This window comes from Chelmon rostratus, chromosome 4 (genome assembly GCF_017976325.1).
Source record: "Chelmon rostratus isolate fCheRos1 chromosome 4, fCheRos1.pri, whole genome shotgun sequence".
Classification (NCBI taxonomy): domain Eukaryota; kingdom Metazoa; phylum Chordata; class Actinopteri; order Chaetodontiformes; family Chaetodontidae; genus Chelmon; species Chelmon rostratus.
This window is the reverse complement of record NC_055661.1, coordinates 1347402-1369789: the sequence shown is the minus strand read 5'-3', so window position 1 is coordinate 1369789 and position 22388 is coordinate 1347402. Positions and strand designations below refer to the sequence as shown.

Below are 22388 nucleotides of genomic sequence, written 5' to 3'. Positions count from 1 at the left end.
TAAAATGCTAAGCAATGGACAAAGCAAAATTTAGACTTGATGATGGGAGTAGAAGACAATTACCAAAGGCACTATTCATCCTAATATTCATGGAATAATGAATGTTAATAGCAAATTTCATTGCAATAGTTCATTCAGTAGTTGAGACATTTTAGTCTGAATCAAAGTGGGTTTTATGCTTATTTTAGGTGGAAAGGTTGGCAAATGAAAAAGGTGATGCCTGACAGACACAGACAGAGACAGTAATGCTTGATGCGACACTCCCTGTTCAGCTCTCTCTATTTTACACATGCCCACATGTGGATCAAACATGTTTCACCCTCTCTGCCTCTGCACAGCTGTACTGTCCAAACTAGTGTCAGCCCATGTTTTGATGCAGTGAGGCGATATCAACTGACTTATCACCATTTTAACACCTTCTGCATTACTGTTGGCTGAGAACTGATATCTGCCGCAAGTCAGCTCCACTTTTGATTTAATACTTCTAGTCCACCATCATTCAAGCTAATGTATGCTGTGTGAAAACCTGCATCCAAGACCAATGACCAAAAAGCTGACTGCACCACTTTTCCTTCATCACTGTTTTTTTTCTTTGTTAATGTTAGGCAGTAAGCTGGTAGGTGGAAGGCTGGAAGGGGTTTTAGGATTGTCCAAACAGTCCAGTGTGCATTCAGGGTGCTTAAGGATCATCCAGGGCTTTTCAGATCTGTCGGAGGGATGACAAATTAGTTTGTGTGTAACGTTTACTGGACTCCTCACTCTGATCTGACAGGTTTGAACCACAGATAGGAGTATAAGCACTATTGTAATAAATGGTTACCTGCTCCCATCTCTGTATATCCCTCTCTCCTCTGTGTTCAGTCCATTGATCCAGGGCAGCAGTTCACCTGGGAGCACTCCAACCTGGAAGTCAACAAGCCAAAGAACCGCTATGCAAATGTTATTGCCTACGACCACTCCAGGGTCATCCTCACACCTGTGGATGGTGAGAGACACGTATTCACACAGCAGAGGGGACTTAACATACTGTAATTCTCAAATAGTGGCTACAGAAAAAAGCAGGCCTTTATTTGAAACAGGCTTATATCAGAGACGAACCTTCATGACCGATTTCCACTGTTTTATAGATGTATTTCATCATATTTTAGCAAGAAGCCGCTTGTTTTCTTCTCCCATTGTCTTTGCCTGCTAACTTTGCTAACTCGTTCATGCTGCAGGAGTTCCAGGTAGTGAATACATCAACGCTAACTACATTGACGGCTACAGGAAGCAGAATGCTTACATTGCCACTCAGGGGCCACTGCCGGAGACACTGAGTGACTTCTGGAGGATGGTGTGGGAGCAGAGGACCTGCACCATTGTTATGATGACCCGCCTGGAGGAGAAGTCACGGGTAAGCTTCTTAGTTGACAAATAGCCTGAGTTTACAGTACGTTTATCCAAGTACAAGCACAAGGCACTCTGTGTAAGTACCTTAATATTTGGAGCAAGCTCAGTTTTCTGTATTAGTAGTAGCTGACAGTTTTTTTTTTATTTAGCATGATTTCGCAACTTCATCCATATTCACCTTTTTAAAACACAAAGCTATGTCAGGCCCTGCTTACGTCCACTTAAGCTAAGGCCAGTAGCCTTCATGGGGTACAGAGGGACCACTGCAGGGGGCCAGGCTTGTTGGGCTTGATGATGCATGATGTGTATCCATCGCAAAAGGTGGGGCGTTTATCCAGAAGGGGGAAGGGCAGAAGCCAGCACTTATTGCTGTCACAGGGGTGAGGCTTGTGACTGGTGTTACTAAGGAGGACCCAATACCAAAGTTACTATCATGCAATGTCCCAGCTTGGGATAAATAAAGTATATCTATCTATCTATCTATGAGTTCATGCAGCAAGAGGTAACTTAAACTCATTTGTGTTCAGTGTGAATGCATGTGAGGCTTGAGTGGATGATACATTACAACGGTCTGAGAAAGTCTCACAATTTTTACTGTGTTCTTTTGTACACACATAAAGATTTGTACCCACATGTTCAGCCACTCTGGCTGCAACTCGCAATTTAAAAATGCACAAGTTACAAGTTACACTTTTCGCACAATTTTGAATCTTTTACAGTACAGGAGCTATAATGTAATGGCTTTCCTGACAATGACACAAGAGAAAGGTCATAGAGTCATTAAAATCAAAAGGGTTCATAATCTGGGGATCATAAATGTCAATTAACCCTCTAAACTAACCAGCAAAGCTCATTTCTCACTGCCTTCTTAGATGACCTGCAGTATAAAAAACATTTTCTGATGTGACGCCCTTTATAGAAGGACAAAATAGTTTAGTAGTGCCCTCTGAAACTGTTACTAATAACCATTACAAACCATTACGTTCTTATTAGCATCTGTCACTTCTGTTACTAAGTTTAGGCACCAAATTACTCATGCTTGGGGAAAGATCATGCTTTGGATTAAAATACCAGCTTTATCAAGGTCAGGCCCCATTGGTGTGACAGTTAAGAGAAAAACAACTTAATTATGGTTTGAGAACAATTGTGGTCATGGTTAAACGAAACCAACGTCGACTGTTGGTAGGAATCTGGAAGAGAAGTCTCCTGTGTAAAAGTCACAGTGGCAAACTTCCACTCTGCAAAGTTTGGTGGCTGTAAAACATTGTCACATTTTGAATATTCACTGCAAATTTTATGAAAATCTGACCAGTAGCTGTCAGTCTGTCCTGCACTGTACCAAAATATAGATCAGACCAACAGCTTAATTAAACAGTGATGCTGAGCACTGAACAGTTTTTCAGTTGGAATAAACTGTTTGATGAACAGCAGTTACGTAAATGCTTAATTTGTAGAATCTAGAAAAAAATCATTTTCAAAAGGCAATACAGAGTCAGCAATTCACATTACATCATTATCAGCATGCCAGTGCTGTTTATTACCTGGTTTAAGGTTTAAAACCTTATTCTTCTTAATGACTATATACTGACTGCAGGTAGATTTCTGGTTGTGAAACCACACATTGAGTATCAAGCATCAAGCAGCCACAGAACAAGATCCTGTCCAGTGTCATCGGCCTAGTTTCTGTCACTATACTTCTACTCAAACTATTGTACCTTTTAGTCCTCTACATTTATTGGAGATGATTAGATGAGGAGTATAATACATACATTACTTTACAGATTAAGATTTTCACATACAAAACATGCACACATACCCATGTGACCCATGGTGACTGGGGCCACACTTCTTCCTGAACAGTTTTTGCAGCACTTTACCAACATCACACGAGGACATACCAGGAATCACTTGTCAGGAAAATGTAATTATAGGTCACCGTCATTTCTAACAAATGACCAAAGCTGCTGTTTGTCTGGTAAGGGTCAGAACTCTGGTCAACTTTGTATTCACCTGTAAGACTTAATAAGCTGAGTGTGATTTGTCCAGGTGGTGAACCAGCTCTTCATAACACTTTAATCAAAGGCCACGTGGCCCTGTGCTCGGCCACAGGCCTAACCAAACACCCCCCACTCTGACCCACACCCGGGTCTATGAAGCATAATCTCCCCATCTGTTATGCCAAGCTCCTGTGGCCTGCAGCCATCAGTCCCCTTGAGTCAGCGCTGATGTCCAAATGTATGTTCCTTCCCCCCGTCATCCTCTGCCTCCCTCAATGTCAAAGGCAGGAGAGGAACAACAGCACCAACAGGGCACACACTAATTACACCAATTTGTTCCATGATCCAAGAACCCCGTTTGAACTGGCATACTTTGTCCTTTGTCCTTTGTGCATTTCATCACAATGCTCTGAGAGTTTATGCGTAACTAACCCTAACCCCTAACCCTAACCCTAACCCTTTTAATATATTTTAAATTTGCTACTTAACTTAAATAGAGTCACATGTATTGTATTGTTGTTACTGACATCACAAACCCTTAATTCTCAAAGTTAATGAGGGATGTCCAGAAGAGCTCTTTGAGAAACCAGTGGATGCTTTATTAGTGCTAATTTAAACTCACTTTACATTCCTGTTTTTCACGAGTGTAATAAAAAGATTACTTGACTGGGTGTCATATGCTGCCGGGACATCTTGTGTCGCATTTCTGCCGTCTGAACTGGTCCAGTGGCTAATATTAGATGGATGGATGGATGGATGGATGGATGGATGGATGGATAGATAGATAGATAGATAGATAGATAGATAGATAGATAGATAGATAGATAGATAGATAGATAGATAGATAGATATACTTTATTTATCCCAAGCTGGGAAATTGCAGTGCAGCAGCAGCATTACACACAGTGAAATAAGTGAAAATAAGATTATAAAGAACAAACAATACATAATAAAAATATAAAAATAGCGAGCAGTAAAAAGATGATATACATAACAAAATAATAAAATAGCCAAATAGTAAACAGTAGTAAAAGTATTGCACAAAATCAAATGCAAAATGAATATCAAAATAAGAATATCAAAAGCAAATGGCAGTGAAAATAAAGTGTACCGTGACTGTAAGAACAAACTATATATAATAAAATATCGAAATAACAAGCAGTAAAAATTATTTACATAATAATAAAATATCAAAAGCAAACTGTTATTGTACAGTGCAATGGCATGTGGCAGGAAAGATTTCCTGTATCTGTCCCTTCGACAGCGGAGCTGTAGCAGCCTGTGGGAGAAGGTGCTCCACTGTCTGTCCACTGTGTGATGGAGAGGGTGCTGATCATTGTCCATGATGGATAGCAGTTTATTCAGCGTCCTCCTCTCCACCACAGTCTCAAAAGACTCAAGTCTGAGTCCGAGTACAGAGCCAGCCTTCTTGATGATCTTATCAAGTCTGTTGGTGTCGCTGGCTCTGATGCTGCTGCCCCAACAAACAACAGCAAAGAAGATGGCGCTGGCAACAACAGACTGGTAGAAGATCTCCAACATTTTGCTGCACACATTGAAGGATCTCAGTTTCCTCATGAAGTAGAGTCTGCTCATCCCCTTCTTGTACACAGTCTCTGTGTTGGATTTCCAGTCCAGTTTGTTGTCGATCACCACTCCGAGGTATTTGTAGTCCTCCACCTCCTCCACCACCTCCCCTTTGATCCGTAGTGGCTGTGAAGGCGTCTTCTTCCTCCTGAAGTCGATCACCATCTCTCTTGTCTTGCTGATGTTCAGCCTCAGGTGGTTCTGTTCGGACCACTCGACAAAGTTGTCTATCAGTGTCCTGTCCTCCCCCTCCTCTCCCTCTCTTATACACCCGACAACAGCTGAGTCATCAGAGAACTTCTGCAGGTGACATGACTCAGAGTTGTACTTAAAGTCAGTGGTGTATAAGGTGAAGAGGAAGGGAGAAAGCACAGTCCGCTGTGGAGCTCCTGTATCACTGACCACCACATCAGACAGGCCGCTGCCCAGACGGACAAACTGTGGCCGGCCTGTCGAGTAGTCAGTAATCCAGGAGATCACTGCGTCGTCAACACCCATCCCCCGCAGCTTCTCACCCAATAGCAGAGGTTGAATGGAGTTGAAGACACTGGAGAAATCAAAGAATGTGATTCTTACAGTGCCTCCTCCACCATCAATATGCATATGGGCTCGTTGCAGCAGGTAAATGACAGCGTCATCGACTCCTAAATGGGGCTGATAGGCAAACTGCAGAGGGTCAAGGAATGTCCTCACCTGTGGACTCAGCTTGGCCAGGACCAGTCTCTCCAGGACTTTCATCACATGGGATGTGAGGGCGACTGGTCTGTAGTCGGCTGGGTCAGATGGCCTCAGCCTCTTGGGGACTGGAACCAGGCAGGACGTCTTCCACAGCCTCGGGACTTTCTCCTGACTCAGGCTCAGGTTGAACAGAAGTTCCAGTACAGGAGACAGCTGGCTAGCACAGGTCTTCAGGATCCTGGGTGTGATGCCATCAGGGCCTGCTGCCTTTCGCTGATTGAGTCTTTCCAGCTGCCTCTTTACCTGGCCTGAAGTCACAGTTGGGTGGTTAATGCTGGTGTCCTCAGTGGGGGAAGGGGAGGAGGAGGAGAAGGAGGGGGGGCAAATGGAGAGGTGTTGTGCAGGAGAATGCTGGGGGGTGGTGCTGGCCATTTGGGACAGTGTGGGTGTGTGGGAGGCAGGGGGCGTCTGAGAGGTGGCAGGAGGTGAGCTAAACCTGTTAAAAAACTGGTTAAACTGGTTTGCTCTGTCCAGGCTCCCTGATGTCTGCCTGTCCTTCCCCTTCATCCCTGTGATGTGCTTCATTCCTGTCCACACATCTCTCACACTGTTCTGTTGGAGTTTGGCTTCCAGCTTCCTTCTGTAGTCGTCCTTACACTTCCTCAGCATATCTCGGAGTCTGTGCTGCACTCTCCTCTGCTCCTCTCTGTCTCCAGACCTGAAAGCCCTCTTCTTCTCGTTCAGAAGTGCCTTCAGGTCGCTGGTGATCCAGGGCTTGTTGTTGGAGAAGCAGCATACAGCCTGGGCTGGCATGGTGGTGTCCTCACAGAATCTGATGTACTCTGTGATGCAGTCGGTTATGTTGTCAATGTCCTCCACATGTGGCTCACAGAGTACATCCCAGTCTGTCGACTCAAAGCAGCCATCAAGACCTGATATTATTTGTTATTTCATGAAAGAGTGGTGTAGACTGGCTGAAAGTCTGTGATTCTCTAATAATAAGCTACAGTAATTCATAGAGGAGATAACTACAAACAGGGACAGCCTTCCTGGTGTGAGCTCTTCATTGGCAACTTCATATGCGACTGAAATGTCCTGTTTTCCAGCTGAGACTTGGACCCTGGGATGGTATAAAAAGAAAGGCAAAGAGGTCAGCAGATCGTTAGGAATCACCTCTGGGGATCTTGAATGTCCACAGCAATATGCTAGTCTGATGAATGGTTGTCCACACATTCCACCCAGAGTCAAAGTGTTAATGGATGTATGGACAGACACCACCAACCTTAGATAGCAGGCCAGAAAGTTCAGACCAGTAACCACAGATACAAATCCTTCTCATGACTCAGTTCCTTCTCCTCCTTCTGGCCCTTTAACTTCAACAAGAACACTATTGTTTTAAAAAGACACGACACTTTGGTTTATGTATGTGTGCAGGTGAAGTGTGACCAGTACTGGCCCAGTCGAGGCACAGAAACATATGGGATGATTCAGGTGACCATGCTGGACACCGTGGAGCTGGCTACATACAGCGTACGCACATTCGCCGTCTATAAGGTAAGAATTTAAGGCGGTAACATAAGGTAGGAATATATACATACACACACACACACACACACACACACGCACACACACACACACACACACACACACACACACACACTGTGTATATGGAGTTTTACTATGTTTGCCAGCAAAGCAAGTCTTGCCTCATCGACAGCAGAGGCTTTTTGTTGTGAAAGAGCACTGAAGCCCCTTTTTGCACGCACCTTGTTTATTTGATGGAAGTTTGATGTGTCTGTGTCAAGACTCAGTAAAAACCCTCTTTGCTTTCACATAAAAGTAAACATGACAATCATACTAGGTTGGAACCAAATGCTGTCACATTGACATAAAGGCTGCAGCCTTCATGACCTTTTCTCTTGTGCCAGCAGCACAATGTGAAACATGCAGCGGAACATTAAATGCAATGTCTTGTTCAGGCTTTGAAGACCACTGTAATAACTTCATTGTATCAATTGTGTCTGGAACAAAAGAGGTTAAAAAGTTGTTACACTCAACAACAACAAAGATGGTCATTAAGGTCTGAATGTTAATCAGCCTGTGAGGGAACAAAAAACAGTCAGCTTTGCCACTCTCGTAACATTTCTAACTCATCGCTGCTCTCTCTCTCTGTCTCTCTCTCTCTCTCTGTCTCTCTCTCTCTCTCTGTCTCTCTCTCGTCTTTGTCTCTCTCTCTCTCTGTTTCTCTCTCTCGTCTCTGTCTCTCTCTGTCTCTCTCTCTCGTCTCTCTCTCTCTCTCTCTCTCTCTCTTTCTTTTTTTGTCATGTCTTAATAAAGCCATCAGGAACATTAACATAACGTAGCATACCTGTGTCTGAATGACAAGAAGCATCACTTTAACAGACAGATGAAGCCAGCAATGTGATGGATTCCATGTTTGAAAATGGCTAAAGAGTGCTTGAGAAGAGTAAATAAGAAAAATGTTGCTTCCTGAAAGTTTCCATGCATTTATTGTAGTTTTGATGAAAAATGCTTTGCCATTGATAGTGCTATACCAGTGTGCAGAATGTTGCCACTCATCAAATTCATCTTTATTCATGTTTGTGAGTGGTGCTTAGAATGCATTTGTTATGTATGGTAATTTCATCACGAGAGATTCTCACTTTAATCAGTCTGATTGATCAGTTGGTTATTCTAATGCATTTATTAATTAATGTTTCAGTTGATGGCTACATAATCAAGTCAATGTTCAGTGTGCTGAATCACATTTGTGTGACTGACAAATCGTATGTGTGTATGTGGACCCTAACAGAACGGTTCAAGTGAGAAGAGAGAGGTTCGACAGTTCCAGTTTATGGCGTGGCCTGACCATGGAGTGCCTGAGTATCCCACCCCAACACTGGCCTTTCTACGCAGAGTCAAGGCCTCTAATCCTCCAGACACTGGACCCATGGTCGTCCACTGCAGGTAAAATACCTCTTATTTGAATACAAAGGTCTCAGTATGCCTCAAACAAGGTGTGTGTTAGATCTAATGTAGTGAAACCACATTTCCAGTGGTGTCCACGATATCAGGGGGAATGCTAACATTGTGAAATGAAGATGAATAGCGGACTAGACACCCTGTCAAAGCAGGAAATTTTGACTCTGAGCCAAATTTGTGTTCTATGTTTAACTTTCCTGGTGTCATCCGACAGTCTTGAGTCTTTGAGCACTCAGTGGTTTCATATGTTGTGATATACATATATACAATATGTATATCACAACATATGATGATAAACTGTGTCATTTTGCATCACAGTGTGAACCAAACATCGGCCCTAATTTGCTCGAGAGGAAAGCATGTTAAACAAGAACACAATAACTTACAAGCCAAGGCAACTACAAAGTGAACCAGTATAATACAACTCATCCAGTATTAACCAGAGCATTTTGAAAATGAATCCATTTTAACAACCTAAAAAAGACACTAGCAGTGTCAGTCAACAGTGAGTAAGCCTGTAACAGTGACTGTGTCTGTATCAAATTTGTATTTTGAGAGCAATTGTCCTAAAGTGTGTGCCATTTGTACAATTCACTGACACACAAAAACACAGAATTCTTGGAGGTAAATCAGGGAGGTAGTGGGATGCCGCCCAGAGGAGGAGGAGGCTATGACAGCAGACTTTCAATTGAAACATGGTCAGATGATACATCACAGCCTAGGTAATCTGGAGCGTATTGAGGCCTTGAGGTGCCAGACTAAAGAAACTCTATACTCTATAATAAACATGAGTAGAAATATTCATACTGTTTAATATTATCCACAGTAATGCTATCAAAGTAACAGAGAATCATCCAAAAAGTGCTATGTGTACATTGCACACAGCACACTTATGTTCACAAGCCCAGCTGGTCTGTGAAGTTTTATACCCGCACATCAAAGACACAAGAGGGGCAAAGATCTGAAAATCCAGTGCAGTTTTCTCTTGGCAGAGTGCTGCCTCCCTGCTGTTTAAGAGAGCTTCACATCACTTCTTCTTTGGAGTAGAGAGGTCAGTTGCGTCGCAATCCATCACCCTAGGCCGTAATGAAGGGCTGAGATAGTGCACTGGTAGTAAACAGCATGTGTCTGGCATGGTAAAAATGTTCTTTCTTTTATGATTTTTCCACCAGAAATCTAGTTTAAGTTTAGCTAAATGTTAAAAAAAAAACACATGGGCAAAATGCATTTTTTCATACACAATGGCCACTATGGCCATTATTTATATAGCACCAAATCACAACTAGAACAAGAACCGAGGAGCTCTGTGTGTCATTGGAAGTCCCTCGGCAGCCTAGTCCTATGGCAGCATAGCTAGGGGCTGGTCCAAGGCAAGCCTGAGCCAGCCATAAATGTAAGCTTTATCAAAGAGGAAAGTTTTAAGCCTGCTCTTAAATGTAGAGAGGGTGACTGCCTCCTGGACAACAGCTGGAAGATGGTTCCACAGGCGAGGAGCTTGATAACATGATTTTTTTTACTCTGTGTGTACCTGTGTGAGCCACATCAAAGACAATACCGTTTTTCTGGTTCTGAAACTTTGTGTAAAGGTGTGTTCAGTCCAGTGGTGTGTAACGACAACAACATATTATCATTGCATCTGTATATGACATGAATACCAAAGAAAATAGTTTCTTCATAGTTTTATGGCATATGTAGAATAAGCCTATAATTTTGTTATACTTTACACTGATGTTGCTACCTACTTTTTTTCAGTAAAGATACTGACACCATGACAGATGCAAATGTGGACATTTAGGATATATATATACCAACTGATCTCATAGGTAAATCAAAAAAGGAAAGGTTGGGAGTATTTTCTTTTCTCTTACATGAGTAGACATGTCGTCATATGCAATCTGCTATATCCCGATACAATCTAAAATTTGCCCTACAGTCAGTCTGAACTGACCTTATCAGTAACAAGTATCACAGTAACAAGTTAGCAACTAACTCAGTATTTATTATAGAGCAATATCTATCTAATTTCAAAGTTTGCCAACATTAGGCACCAAAAACTGCTGGTCATACCAAACCAACTAAAGCTTTGGCAGAGAAGATTATCTTGCAGTTCAGTGCATTTATTTGACCACTCCATACAGAAAGCCGCAGAAAACTCTTCCTCACTCCTGACACCACAACAACGTAAAAAAACAGCGACGTCCTCCTCTCACTTCATGGACCCGCCTCCCTGTCCTCACCAACCATGGCAATGCTCTGTACCCCCAACACTGGTTCATAATAATTGCAATGTCAAGTTTCTGCATTCAAAGAAAAGATATATATTGTCTGGCTATGGTGGTGGTGTTGCAATTTGCATATAGTCTAAATCATATGCTGTTAAATTGAGAGAGTCATGAATTCATTAGCTGAAGTCCTCTAGATGGAGAGCCATTGACCTCATAGCATCTGCTTTACCACCTAAAGCAAATGTTCAATATTTAGAGAATGTGTTTTATTCAGGTTTCCACATCACACCTGTGCATGCTGAATATTGGACCAGGATTGGCTTCCAAACTATCGTGATGTCACACATCATGTTAATAGGCCTACCTCTTCAAATCAGATTTTAGCATAAAAGAAAGTTTTTCAAATTTAAGAAAATTTCAGCAATGAATGTGAAAACAACCTTCTAGTGTCAAACTCTGCACATAGATCATTCTTCACAGTGAGGCTCAAACATTCAACTGTAAGAAGAAGAAACATCCTGGATCACAACTGGGTCTCCATGTGTATGACCAGTCATGAAGATTTTCATTTCCACCACTGTACACTGTACAGTCGCATCTGTCAAGTCCTCATGTACAGTATATAACACCGTCAGGACCTGAGCTCTGCTTCTAAAAGCCAGTATTTTCTTGGGCTAATGCCAGTGGAACAGGGGGCCAATGTGTTGCGGGTCTCTCACACTCAGCATGGTGTGAATCACTGCAATGGGAAGTCCTAACCTCCTGCTCACCTGTCTGCCCCATAATTGTTGGCCCATCACTAGGGGGTGGAAGTTTGAAAAAGCTGGGCCATGGGAGCTGCCACACTTTCCCTGTCAGCAGCTGCATAATGGTTTGGAGCAAAGGAAAGTGCGTAAAGGGGGGCTCTGGACCATGGTCGGTTTGACAAAGCATCCACTTCAAGTAGAGGGTTGTCTCGTGCACTGATGAAGAACCACAGTGTGCATAGCACGTTCTCTTGTGAGGTGAACAGATCCACCTTTGCCTTCCTGAACCTGTCCAGCAACATCTGAACAAGTGTGGGAGTTTCCACTTGTTGTAGGAGGGACCTCCGCAAGACATCCAGTCTGCAGCCTGGAGTCTGGTTCTGTACCCCCAGAATGTGCTCCCCTGAAGAGCAGGTGTCTGAGACCACAACAGGAGGCTCCTGCTGCCTGACAGAGCCTGCTGAGCCGCAGCCCCTGGAGGTGGACACCGCGGTGCAGGAGGAGGAGGTGGAGCAATAGTGGAGGCGTGTTAAAGTGCAGCTGCAGCAGCAGCCCCAGGGTGTCTCTTCCTGGAGGGAGCATGTCAGCGCTGCTGATGAGGCTGAGTTGCAGCAGTGCCCACAAGGAAGACTTGTGAGACTCATCCCGTAGGATGAGGGGGAGACTGAGACAAACAGCCAAATATTTCTCTGCATCACAGTCTGCCATGCTATAATCCTGGAGAAACTGGTGCCTTGGAACACCCTGCTTCCCTGGATCAGTAGCTCCATGAACTGAGGCCACAGCAGGATGTTTTGCTGGCGGATCCTAGTCATAAATGTCCCTGTCGATGTTTTGACTTAACTTTCATTGTTAGCTGTCGTGTAAACTACACACTTACACTGAGGTTAACCATGTTTTCTGTTTGTACTCTGTTAGTGCTGGTGTGGGCCGGACTGGCTGCTTCATTGTGATTGAAGCCATGCTGGAGAGGATAAAACATGAGAAGTCGGTGGACATTTATGGCCATGTGACGTGTATGCGGGCCCAGAGGAACTACATGGTGCAGACAGAGGATCAGTACATATTCATTCACGAGGCCCTTCTGGAAGCTGCAACATGTGGCAACACAGAGGTCCCTGCCCGAAACCTGTATGCCCACATCCAGAAGCTCACCCAGATCCCTCCTGGGGAGACTGTTACCACCATGGAACTGGAGTTTAAGGTAGGGGCCTTTTGCTTTGTGATCTATTGGAGAGCAGGGTGAGTTTGACAGCTTCTTGTTCTATTTAACGGGGCACTCTAATCACATATCTGCCTCTGTGTTTGTCTTGCTGGACAGACTCACTGGTGAAACGTGGTATTCCGAAATAAAATGGTTGTTTTGAAAAATGATGTTGTACAATAAAAACAGACACACAAGCTCACCAGAAAACAATGCAATAATCTGATGTGTATTTATTATTATGGCCCAATTTTCCTTCTCTTGTTAAAACTCTGAAGAGAGCAGCAGCGTTTTACATTGGGTGTAGATGGCTCATGCCTCTTTAGGTAGACCACTGAGGAGGGTGTTGCAATTGTCTGAGCCAGCTGTTCCCAAACTTTTTCTGTGATGCTATTTCTACCGTGACAAACTGATCATTCCATTTTTATCAATCAGTAGAATTGGTGTTGTTGCACAAATGAAGAATGCAAGTTGAATTTTGGATATGAAATATGATTGCTTGATGATCATCACCTGTTTAAGTCTTCCCCCCTGCCAAAACTACTTTATATGACATTATTCTTTCCTAATAAATCTTGTTAACCTGTTTCTGGTAGCTTTGCTAGCAACAGAGCGCTCTTGAACTATAGACCCTTTTCACAGCACCATACCACCTTACCAGGACAGGCACTGATGGTATTAATGGTGCTCCGTTGCTGCAGTTAAAGAAAAGCAAGGCAGCAATTGATAATTGCTGATGATATTAATTACACTTGTGTTTAGGATAATGCATGTACTATATGTTTTACTGCATCTACCAAAAAGTCTCTCTCTCTCTCTCTATATATATATATATATATATATATATATATATACACACACATATATATACACATATACATACATACACACACACACACAGAAAAACACACATATATGCAGTTTTGTTTTGTTTTTTTAAACTATGCAAAGTGCAATACTAAGTGGCTGGAGTGCCCCTTGCCCCTTGCAGTCGGAGCTGGGGGAAAAGATTTTCATCCCCGGCCTGTGTAGCAGAGATGAACCCCTACTCAGAGGAGGGGCTGTGACAGCTTAACTTCTGAGCTTCAGATGACAGGCTGGAGGAGAGGCAGAGTCATAGACTGAAGGAGAGAGGGCGGGGACCAACTTGTCTGACAGCCTAAAGATAAAGTCCTGTTGGGTTGGTGGTTCTACTTTGGATGAGCTGCAGCACTGCACCATCCTCAGCTGCTCACTCCACACAGTGTGAAATCTGTGATTTAACCAGCCCTGTCTTATGGGGGCACGACACAACCCAAATTACGTTCCTTTTTTATGTAAGCAGGATGGACAAGCAACATCCGGACAGAGCATAAATATGTTTTGATCCTCAGCTCACTGCAAATTTCTTTCACATGCACATTTTCCCTTGCAGTGCAGAGGAATCACATTAGGGCACATTATCAGCAAAGCCAGCCCCCTCCCCAAAAACAGTCCATCAGGATGTTACTTTCAAAAGTTTAATTCTCCGCGGTTTGATATGGATTGACACAGGCCTCGCTACTTCAGCTCACAGTAAAAGTGTATGAGTTTGTTTTGACTTTTCAACGTCGTCACACGCATCCATCAGGCTTTTATTTGAAGTCAGAGAACAAAGAGGATCAGCTCAAAGTGCATCATTTTCATGCATCAATAAGAGTGTTAGCTCACCGTGCCCTCTGACAACCTCATGCACACATCACGTTCCACCAAGACTGGTCGTATTAGCACTTTAAAAGACCCGAGGCAGACAGTGGAGGCGGTGGGTGTAGTTGTGAAGCTGCAGTGAGTGCAGTCACCTGTGGGCTGAGGTTGGGACGTGTGAGGCGCATCAGAGACAGACATGTCTTCTCTGTCTCTGCAGAAACTGGCCAACTCTAAAGCACATACCTCAAGATTCATCAGTGCCAACCTGCCGTGTAACAAATTCAAGAACCGCCTGGTGAACATCATGCCTTTCGAGTCCACCCGCGTCTGCCTGCTGCCAATCAGAGGGGTGGAGGGCTCCGATTACATCAACGCCAGCTTCATTGATGGATATAGGTGAGTCCATGGAGATCATTTCACTGTGGAGAACACAAAAACAGGAGGACATTCTGCAGGAGTCTAGAGATGGCAGAACTAAAACACGATCGGCTCAGCAGCTGCACCTCAAATGAGTGTGGAGGTGGACCTTTTCTCGGCATCTGAGCAGTAAATTACAGGCTGACATGGAATCCACTGTTTCACTGCCTGCTATGCTTTTGTTGTGGTAGTTGACAAAAAAAAATGGTCTCATTGACAGGTCGGTTAATTCTCTCCTGTGTTTTCCCCTCCTGTTAATGGATAGCCTGTTTGAGACAGGTGACATGGCAGAGAAATGAACTGATTTCTCCAATATTTCTATGACATTGCTCCTGTCTTTGTCCACAAGACTTTTTCACTCATGGGCCTCAGGATACAGACATCAGTTTATCCCTTTGTAGAGAGTGAAATAAAACCCTTTTTTTACATTCAATAATAATAATAACATTAAGATTCACAATATAATGAATAAAAACCACATTACAGCCCAATTTAGTACACTTTTACGTTACTACACCTTTTAGAACACACTTTTGTACAGTTATTCTAGCATGCCACTGTGAAATTGTTTATGGCTTATTAAAATATAAATTAAACACTAAACACATCTCCCCAACAAGTGCTGCAGGCTGGACCGTTCACATACAACCCTGATTAAAAAAACAACTCGAAGAATGGTTTTATGAAAAGTTCCTGAGCCCGTGTAGTTCTGAGCTTTTCCAGGATGCTCCTTTCATACCCAATCATGATATTATCACCTGTTACCAATCAGCCTGTTTACCTGTGGAATGATCCACACAGGTGTTTTTGGAGTGTTCCACAACTTTCCCAGTCTTTAGTTCCTCCTGTCTCAACTTGTTTGAAACGTGTTGCTGGAATCAAATTCAGAATAAGCAGATATTCACAAAAATCAATGAAATTGATGATGTCGAACATTAAATATATTGTTTTCGTACTGCTTTCAATTGAGTATATGTCCAAAAGGATTAGTGGATTATCACATTCTGTTTAACTTGTGTTTTACACAGCATTGAATCTGGTTGGATTGGGGTTTTCATGGCCCTACTGGACTTACTTACGAGACTTTAAAGGACTAGTTAAACATTTTGGAATTAGCCTAATTCTCGGTGAGAAGATAAATATTAATCTCATGCCTGTATTTTAAGTTCCAAACTGGAATAAGGATGTGGTTAGTCTAGTATAATGACTGGAAGCAGGGGGAAACAGCTAGCCTTGCGCTGTCCAAAGTTCAAAAATGAGCTTTCCAACACCTCTAAAGCTTACTAATTGTTTTGTTTTTTTACACATACACAAACAAAAAGTAAAAACCACAGTTTCAGATTCTCATAGATGTAGTAGTAGAAGTTGTGCTGGAACTGCTTTTTGACATTCATCCGTTCACCCAGTGTTTCTGCACAGCATCGCTGGCCAGTCAGCATAGGCTTGACAATAGTTTTAATGCCTCTACAAACAGAATGGAACCATATTTGCCAATATTAATGTAAGGTCCAGTAAACTGGGATCAGATAAGATAAGATATAACTTTATTAATTCCCTTGCAGGGAAATTAGTGATTATCTTCCAAAAGAAGAAGTTTGTAAGATGAGTTGTCTGAATTGTTTATAGCTGTTTTCAAGGAGCCGCTCAAAAGTGGAGTGAAAAGCCAGCATCACAGAGAAGGGGGACACGTGATATTGTTGAAATATGGGGATAATAACACACATTTTGTCCTGCAAGGCATTCATAGTGTTGCACTCAGTTGTTCACATGAGGCATACACACACAATACTTGTTATTAGGATACATTCATTGTTGGTTTGGGTCTGCACATGGGACTTGTTAACAATAATGAGAGTATACTGTAAAATATCACCAGACCAGACCTGTACATTTATCAATCAACACAAACACTGAGAGAGGCAAAACCATATGACAACAAACAAATAACAAATGCAGGTACAAATGCAAGTATAGTATTAGAGTGCAGCCAGCTGAACCTGCACTGTCTCTGAGTTTCTGTGAAGCAAATCTTCAAGGTTTAATTGTCTTATAAAGTAAATGATCCGGAAACACAACCATACATACATTATTAGATGCTGTCACAGGCCTCCTAAAAAAGCATATCTATTTGGAAAGTGCATGTAGAAACTAATCAGAAATACTTTCCAATGCACTAGCAGAGTAAAGCACAGGCTAATGAATCAGGACTTTCCCTTTTACTTGCAGCAAGGGCGGGTGTATCTTGCTTTTGTCTGTCAGCACCTAATGAAGTCCCCTGGGCACCCCCACCTAGGGGAGGGTGGGTAAGGAAGCAGGGGTGTCCTGTAATTCCTCTCTAATTCCTGTTGCAGTAATTAAGAGTGGAGTGAGATATACGGAGCTCCAGCACTCTCTGAGCTCAACCTTTAAAGCACACTGTGTGGATTAGGATAGATTAAGGTGAGGGGATTGACATGATTATGATGATTAGTGGAGGTGTCTGGTAACCTCTAAGTGTAGCAGCTGTAGTCATTCACCTCAGTGCCTGTCAGTGTTGACCTAGGGTGCAAAGTCAGACAGCAGGCTTACACTAATATATCATTATTTCTACATTAGAGACGGTTTAAATAGCATGGACTCCATCCTTAGACCATTGTCCTTTAATAGCACCGTGTTGTGGTTCCCTTTAGAATAACCTAGTTAACTGTTGGTTGGGTTTAAGGATACTAATATCAAAGGAAAATTCTATTATGGGTTGCAGCTTGCATCTTATTTTTGTTGGTTCAGCCATCATTTCTATCAGTTATCAGTTTATCCCAATTATCTAAACCATTATTTGGAGGCCAAACTGAAACCACGTGCACCTCGAATGTTGTTAATAGTCCCTCTTTGCATGGGGAAACTGGGCACATACAACTACAGTAAGCACAGTCTGTCAACGTTGAAACAGGAGACTCCTCCAAACTATGGTTAATCTGCAAAATGTGCAAAAAAGGCCAAATGACTCCAGCTGCTCTGAAGGTGAGGCCTTTTACGTGTGTGTGACCAGGAGCCCATTATCTTATAATTGCTCCAAACCCATCAGAATAGAATTATAAATCCAAGATTTCAACAGGATGGAAATGCAATAGCATGTTAACTGTATCCACACAGCAACTGATTATTAGTAGAACATGTTTTTTGTACCCCTCACTAGAAAAAAAAGAGCATACGATACAACATACCAAATTAGGGGGCATTTTTGCTCAATCCCACATGGCTACCCACAGTCAGCAGTAAACACAGGTATATTCTGTGTTTTTCTTGTCATCAGTCAATCCCATGTGCAGACCCGACCCAACAATGAACTGATTCATCAAAGCCTCATAGATTTTGTTCCTCTGTGGTACTGTATAGAGCTCTATATAGAACACTGCTGTCCAAACACTATTAAGAACACATCAATGATCCACACTGGTGACTGTGGCTCAGGTGTGGGTTGTCCACTAGTTGCTGGGGTTGATTCTGACTCCTCCTGACCACATGCTGAAGCGTCGTTGACGCGCCTTGCACGGCATGTCTGCCACCATTAGTGTGCGAGCGTGTGTGTGAATGGGTGAAGGCAAATTGTAAAGAGTTTTTTTCTTTTAAGATAAAAAAGCACTATATAAGAGCAGTCTGTTTAATGTTGCACTGTTACTTCATTACCATGAACACACACTGTAGTTTATTTTAACTCAGTCCCACATACACCACCCTACTGCCTGAAATGCTCACTGGAGTACCAACTGTTGATTAATCTGCCACTGAATACAGTCCTCACCAAATGCTCTAGTTCCTCCTGCCACAGACAGGGGAGTGGAATCAAAAAGCAAAGAGAAACAGAATACACAGCTACATTGTTACTTTGGGTATTTTCACATTATTTGTTGACAATAAGAAAGTCTGAGTTTGGGTTTTAGTATGACAGTTATTATTATTATTTTATCAGTTGATCATATAGTGACATTAATGTCTTAAAACTGTTTAAAGTTGTGTGCTAATTTGTTTGCTTGACTGCACAAAGGTCATCAAGGTCTCATATTCAACATCCCACATCTGACTCAGACAAACATCCAGGATCAGCTGCACCTGGTCGAGTTCCCTCTAATCTTTCAGCAGTGCTGAGCCAGAACAGCTTGCAGCATTTTGATTAATATGTGTATATTTGGTTGTTGGGTTATGAAGTGCTGAAATAATAGTTTGGACCAAAAACAACAGTGCCCCCACACGCAAATGATAGAGCACTGGTGTATACTACAGACTCATCATGTGTGCTGCACTGGCACCCTCGCACACAAGCTTGAGAGAATCCCCCGCCCCCAGCACCCCATGCACGCTTCAGCACTGCCCTCCAGTGGATCGCCCAGAGCTCGGCTGAGCAGCTGGGATGGCATCTGTCTTTGTAACAGTGCTGTTAAAAAGGGTCTGTGTTCAGGCAAAACAATTTCAATATCAGTGCACACATTGGCAATGGCTGACTCATCAAATTTACTTCAAGGGGGTGTGTAATTTAACACCTGACAGGTTCATTTAACAGTTATTGGATGTCATGGCCTGGAACTAGACCCTAATAAAGGAATGTGGTGATGGGTAAATCCAACTAAATTATTTACAAGTAAAATAGTATATTTATATTCTAACTGTTACAGAAAGATTGCATCTTTTAAAATAACAAGCAAGAATTACGAGTTCTTTTTCTAAGATTTAATTTTGATTTTCAGTTTATGTATACAAAAACCCACTGGCACCACTGTCCTGCCACTAGCTTCACACTATACCATTTATCAACAGGTGGCAGTGACACACTAAGATATACTCCACTATACAATACTGGATTTAATTCAAATGTTTTATTGGTTTTTTAATGAGAAAGCTCCACAGTGCCTGTAGGTGGGTCCTGTGTTATTTGTTGCAGAGGCAACGTTTGTTTTTCATATGTACAGAATGAAAAGGAGAATCCAGACTACATTAGAGTGCAGTCAGTGGCTAACAGGCTTATGCATTGATTAAAGAGGCAAATGTACTCGTGTAAAAATCTCTACCTTATTATCTTGGTTGGTATTGTGTTTAGACGTGCATATTCCGAATTTTGCATTTAGTTAAAATTTCACTAATTAATTAACAAAACAAAAAGATAGTATTGTAGCATAATGGCACTGCTGTGGCTCAAATGACATTATTAAGATGGCATATGTACTGTACCACTGCTTCTGGTAGTCTGGGCTACGTTTTGGGTGGTTTCCCCCAGTGAAAAGTTAGAGGCTACATTTATTTTTATCAAGGTATACCTTGGTTTGTGTCATATGGACTTTTTGGAATTTGAGTTTGAATTTCAGTCTCTGATCAGCCTGTTTGGCGTTAGTCAAATCTGCCAACACTGACAAAGAGCAGGAGGAAAAGGGAACAATCGGGACCCCAGTTCATTTTTCCCTTTGGTCCTCCTAGCAGGTTTATCTGGCTATGCATGTTCTCAAACAAAATTCATCCAATCACAGCCCAAACAAACTAAACAACAGTATGTTCAAGGTTTTTGATGGCTGTTTATGATGATATAAGTATGACTGGATATCATAATTTACCACAGCATCATTATTTATCTGCCATCAGCTATATTTTTATTAGGGTAAAATGAAATTCTGCACCAGGCCACAGCTAGAGCTAAACAGGAAGAATGGTGAAATGTAATCCAAATAACAACAGTGATGCCAGAACCCTGAGACTTAAACACAGACTGTCTTTGTTCCAATTTGCAGGCAGCAGAAAGCGTACATGGCCACCCAGGGCCCGTTGGCTGAGACCACAGAGGACTTCTGGAGGATGCTGTGGGAACACAACTCAACCATTGTAGTCATGCTCACCAAACTCCGCGAGATGGGACGGGTAACACATCACGATCACATCTCATGTCATGTCATGTCATTAAGTATGAAACAGTATTACATCAAATAAAGTAAAATCAAAGCCTTAAATCTGGAAAACAAACAAAAAAAAAGGCTGGTTTAAGATATACTACACTTCTGATAAAGTGTAAGTACAGAAATCATAGAACACTTTGGAGGACAAACAAAATCTATTTACCATATCTGACATGTAATTTGTATCCCCATACCTATCAGGCCTATTATATGAATAGATAGTCTTGACTGTCCCGTGTGAACATTTATTTCCACAGCCTGCATATGCTTATGTCTCACATGAATGATATACAGCTATGAACAATGAATATGTGGTCAAAAATACAGGTATTTAATCTTATATCTATGAGTAGTTCCATAAACATGTAGACGCACACAGTATATACACACTTGTGCACCGTGTTGAATCTGTGAGAGTGAAGGCTGATCGTCTGAATAGAATGATCACTGTGCCCGTGACCCCAGATCATCCTCTTAATTTGTGTTCGAAGTAACAAGGATAGTGACGGTCATCCTTCAGTCTCACAGATCCACAGATTCATTCAACTTGGGAACTCTTTCGACCTTCCTCTGACGGTCGCTACAGTCTTAATAGGATGACTCATATCAAAAGGGTCATGAGGAACAGAAGAATCTGACTGTCTGAACCTTGTGGAGCAACAGACATCAGAGCAGCAGCGCTTACTGGTACAGGTCACATCCACTGTGTAAAATTTTACAAATGTACATGATGTGGACCATGATGCTGCAGTACAAATGTCTCCCAACGGCCCCCCGTTCAGTGCAGCCCATGAGGTTGCTACAGTTGTGATTGAGTGGGCTATAAAGTAAATGATCTGGTAACACAACGGGTATCCCTGTTAGAAGTTGAAACCCCTGCTCCTGTAAATATGAGAAATTACATCAGCCAACCATTGTGACAAATGCTGCTATGAAAGTGGGTTGGGGTTTGAAGCTGACCCACCTCTGTTACCAGATTCAAGCACTTTAGTAAAAAAAGGCAGGGTTAGGCCGAAGTGACACCCCTGTGCAGTCTTCCCTCCATTGTAATCATCACAAATAGAGAGGGCACACAGCTCTCCGACCCATTTAGCAGAGCAGAGAGCCAAAAGAAAAGCTCTCCTTAGAGACAAGGCTTTTAAGTCTGGTTCAGCAATGGGCTCATATCAGGCCTTAGTGAGAGACTTCAATACGAGAGGCAAGTAGCAGCTTTGTGCCTGCAAGGTATGGCCTGGGCACAAGTGACAGGCTCCCCTCAAAAACTGATTCACTGAAGCAGGAATTGGGAACCCACAGCGTTTGATCTGGCCCGTGAGGGAATTCATAAATATAAAAAAGCAATTTTTTCCTGCGACAAAGAAAAAAAACATAAAATTGTCGACTAACACCTCAACAACAGTCCCTGAACTCAAACATGTTATGGCTGATAGCAAATGTTTGCATCATGGCGACTGTCAAGACTACACAAGTAGATGTGGAGTGTCGCGCTTTCCAAGAGAAATGGGAAAAAAAAAAACATTTCTATTGAAGTAAAAGGCAACCATTGTACCTAAGCTAGCTTGTGGCAATGATGAAAAAGGCCA

The 22388-nt window shown here is 42.4% G+C and overlaps 1 protein-coding gene across 8 annotated transcripts in view; it reads left to right on the top strand.

Moving 5' to 3' along the window:
- ptprfa (protein tyrosine phosphatase receptor type Fa) overlaps window positions 1-22388 on the top strand; it is a 324162-nt gene that overhangs the window by 289681 nt on the left and 12093 nt on the right. For all 8 annotated transcript variants that reach the window (XM_041935252.1, XM_041935258.1, XM_041935257.1 and 5 more), the window contains 7 exons: window positions 862-985; window positions 1218-1393; window positions 7086-7205; window positions 8464-8618; window positions 12523-12808; window positions 14691-14869; window positions 20644-20770. In XM_041935252.1, coding sequence (XP_041791186.1) covers window positions 862-985; window positions 1218-1393; window positions 7086-7205; window positions 8464-8618; window positions 12523-12808; window positions 14691-14869; window positions 20644-20770 — 1167 coding nt within the window. The remainder of the gene's footprint in view (window positions 1-861; window positions 986-1217; window positions 1394-7085; window positions 7206-8463; window positions 8619-12522; window positions 12809-14690; window positions 14870-20643; window positions 20771-22388) is intronic.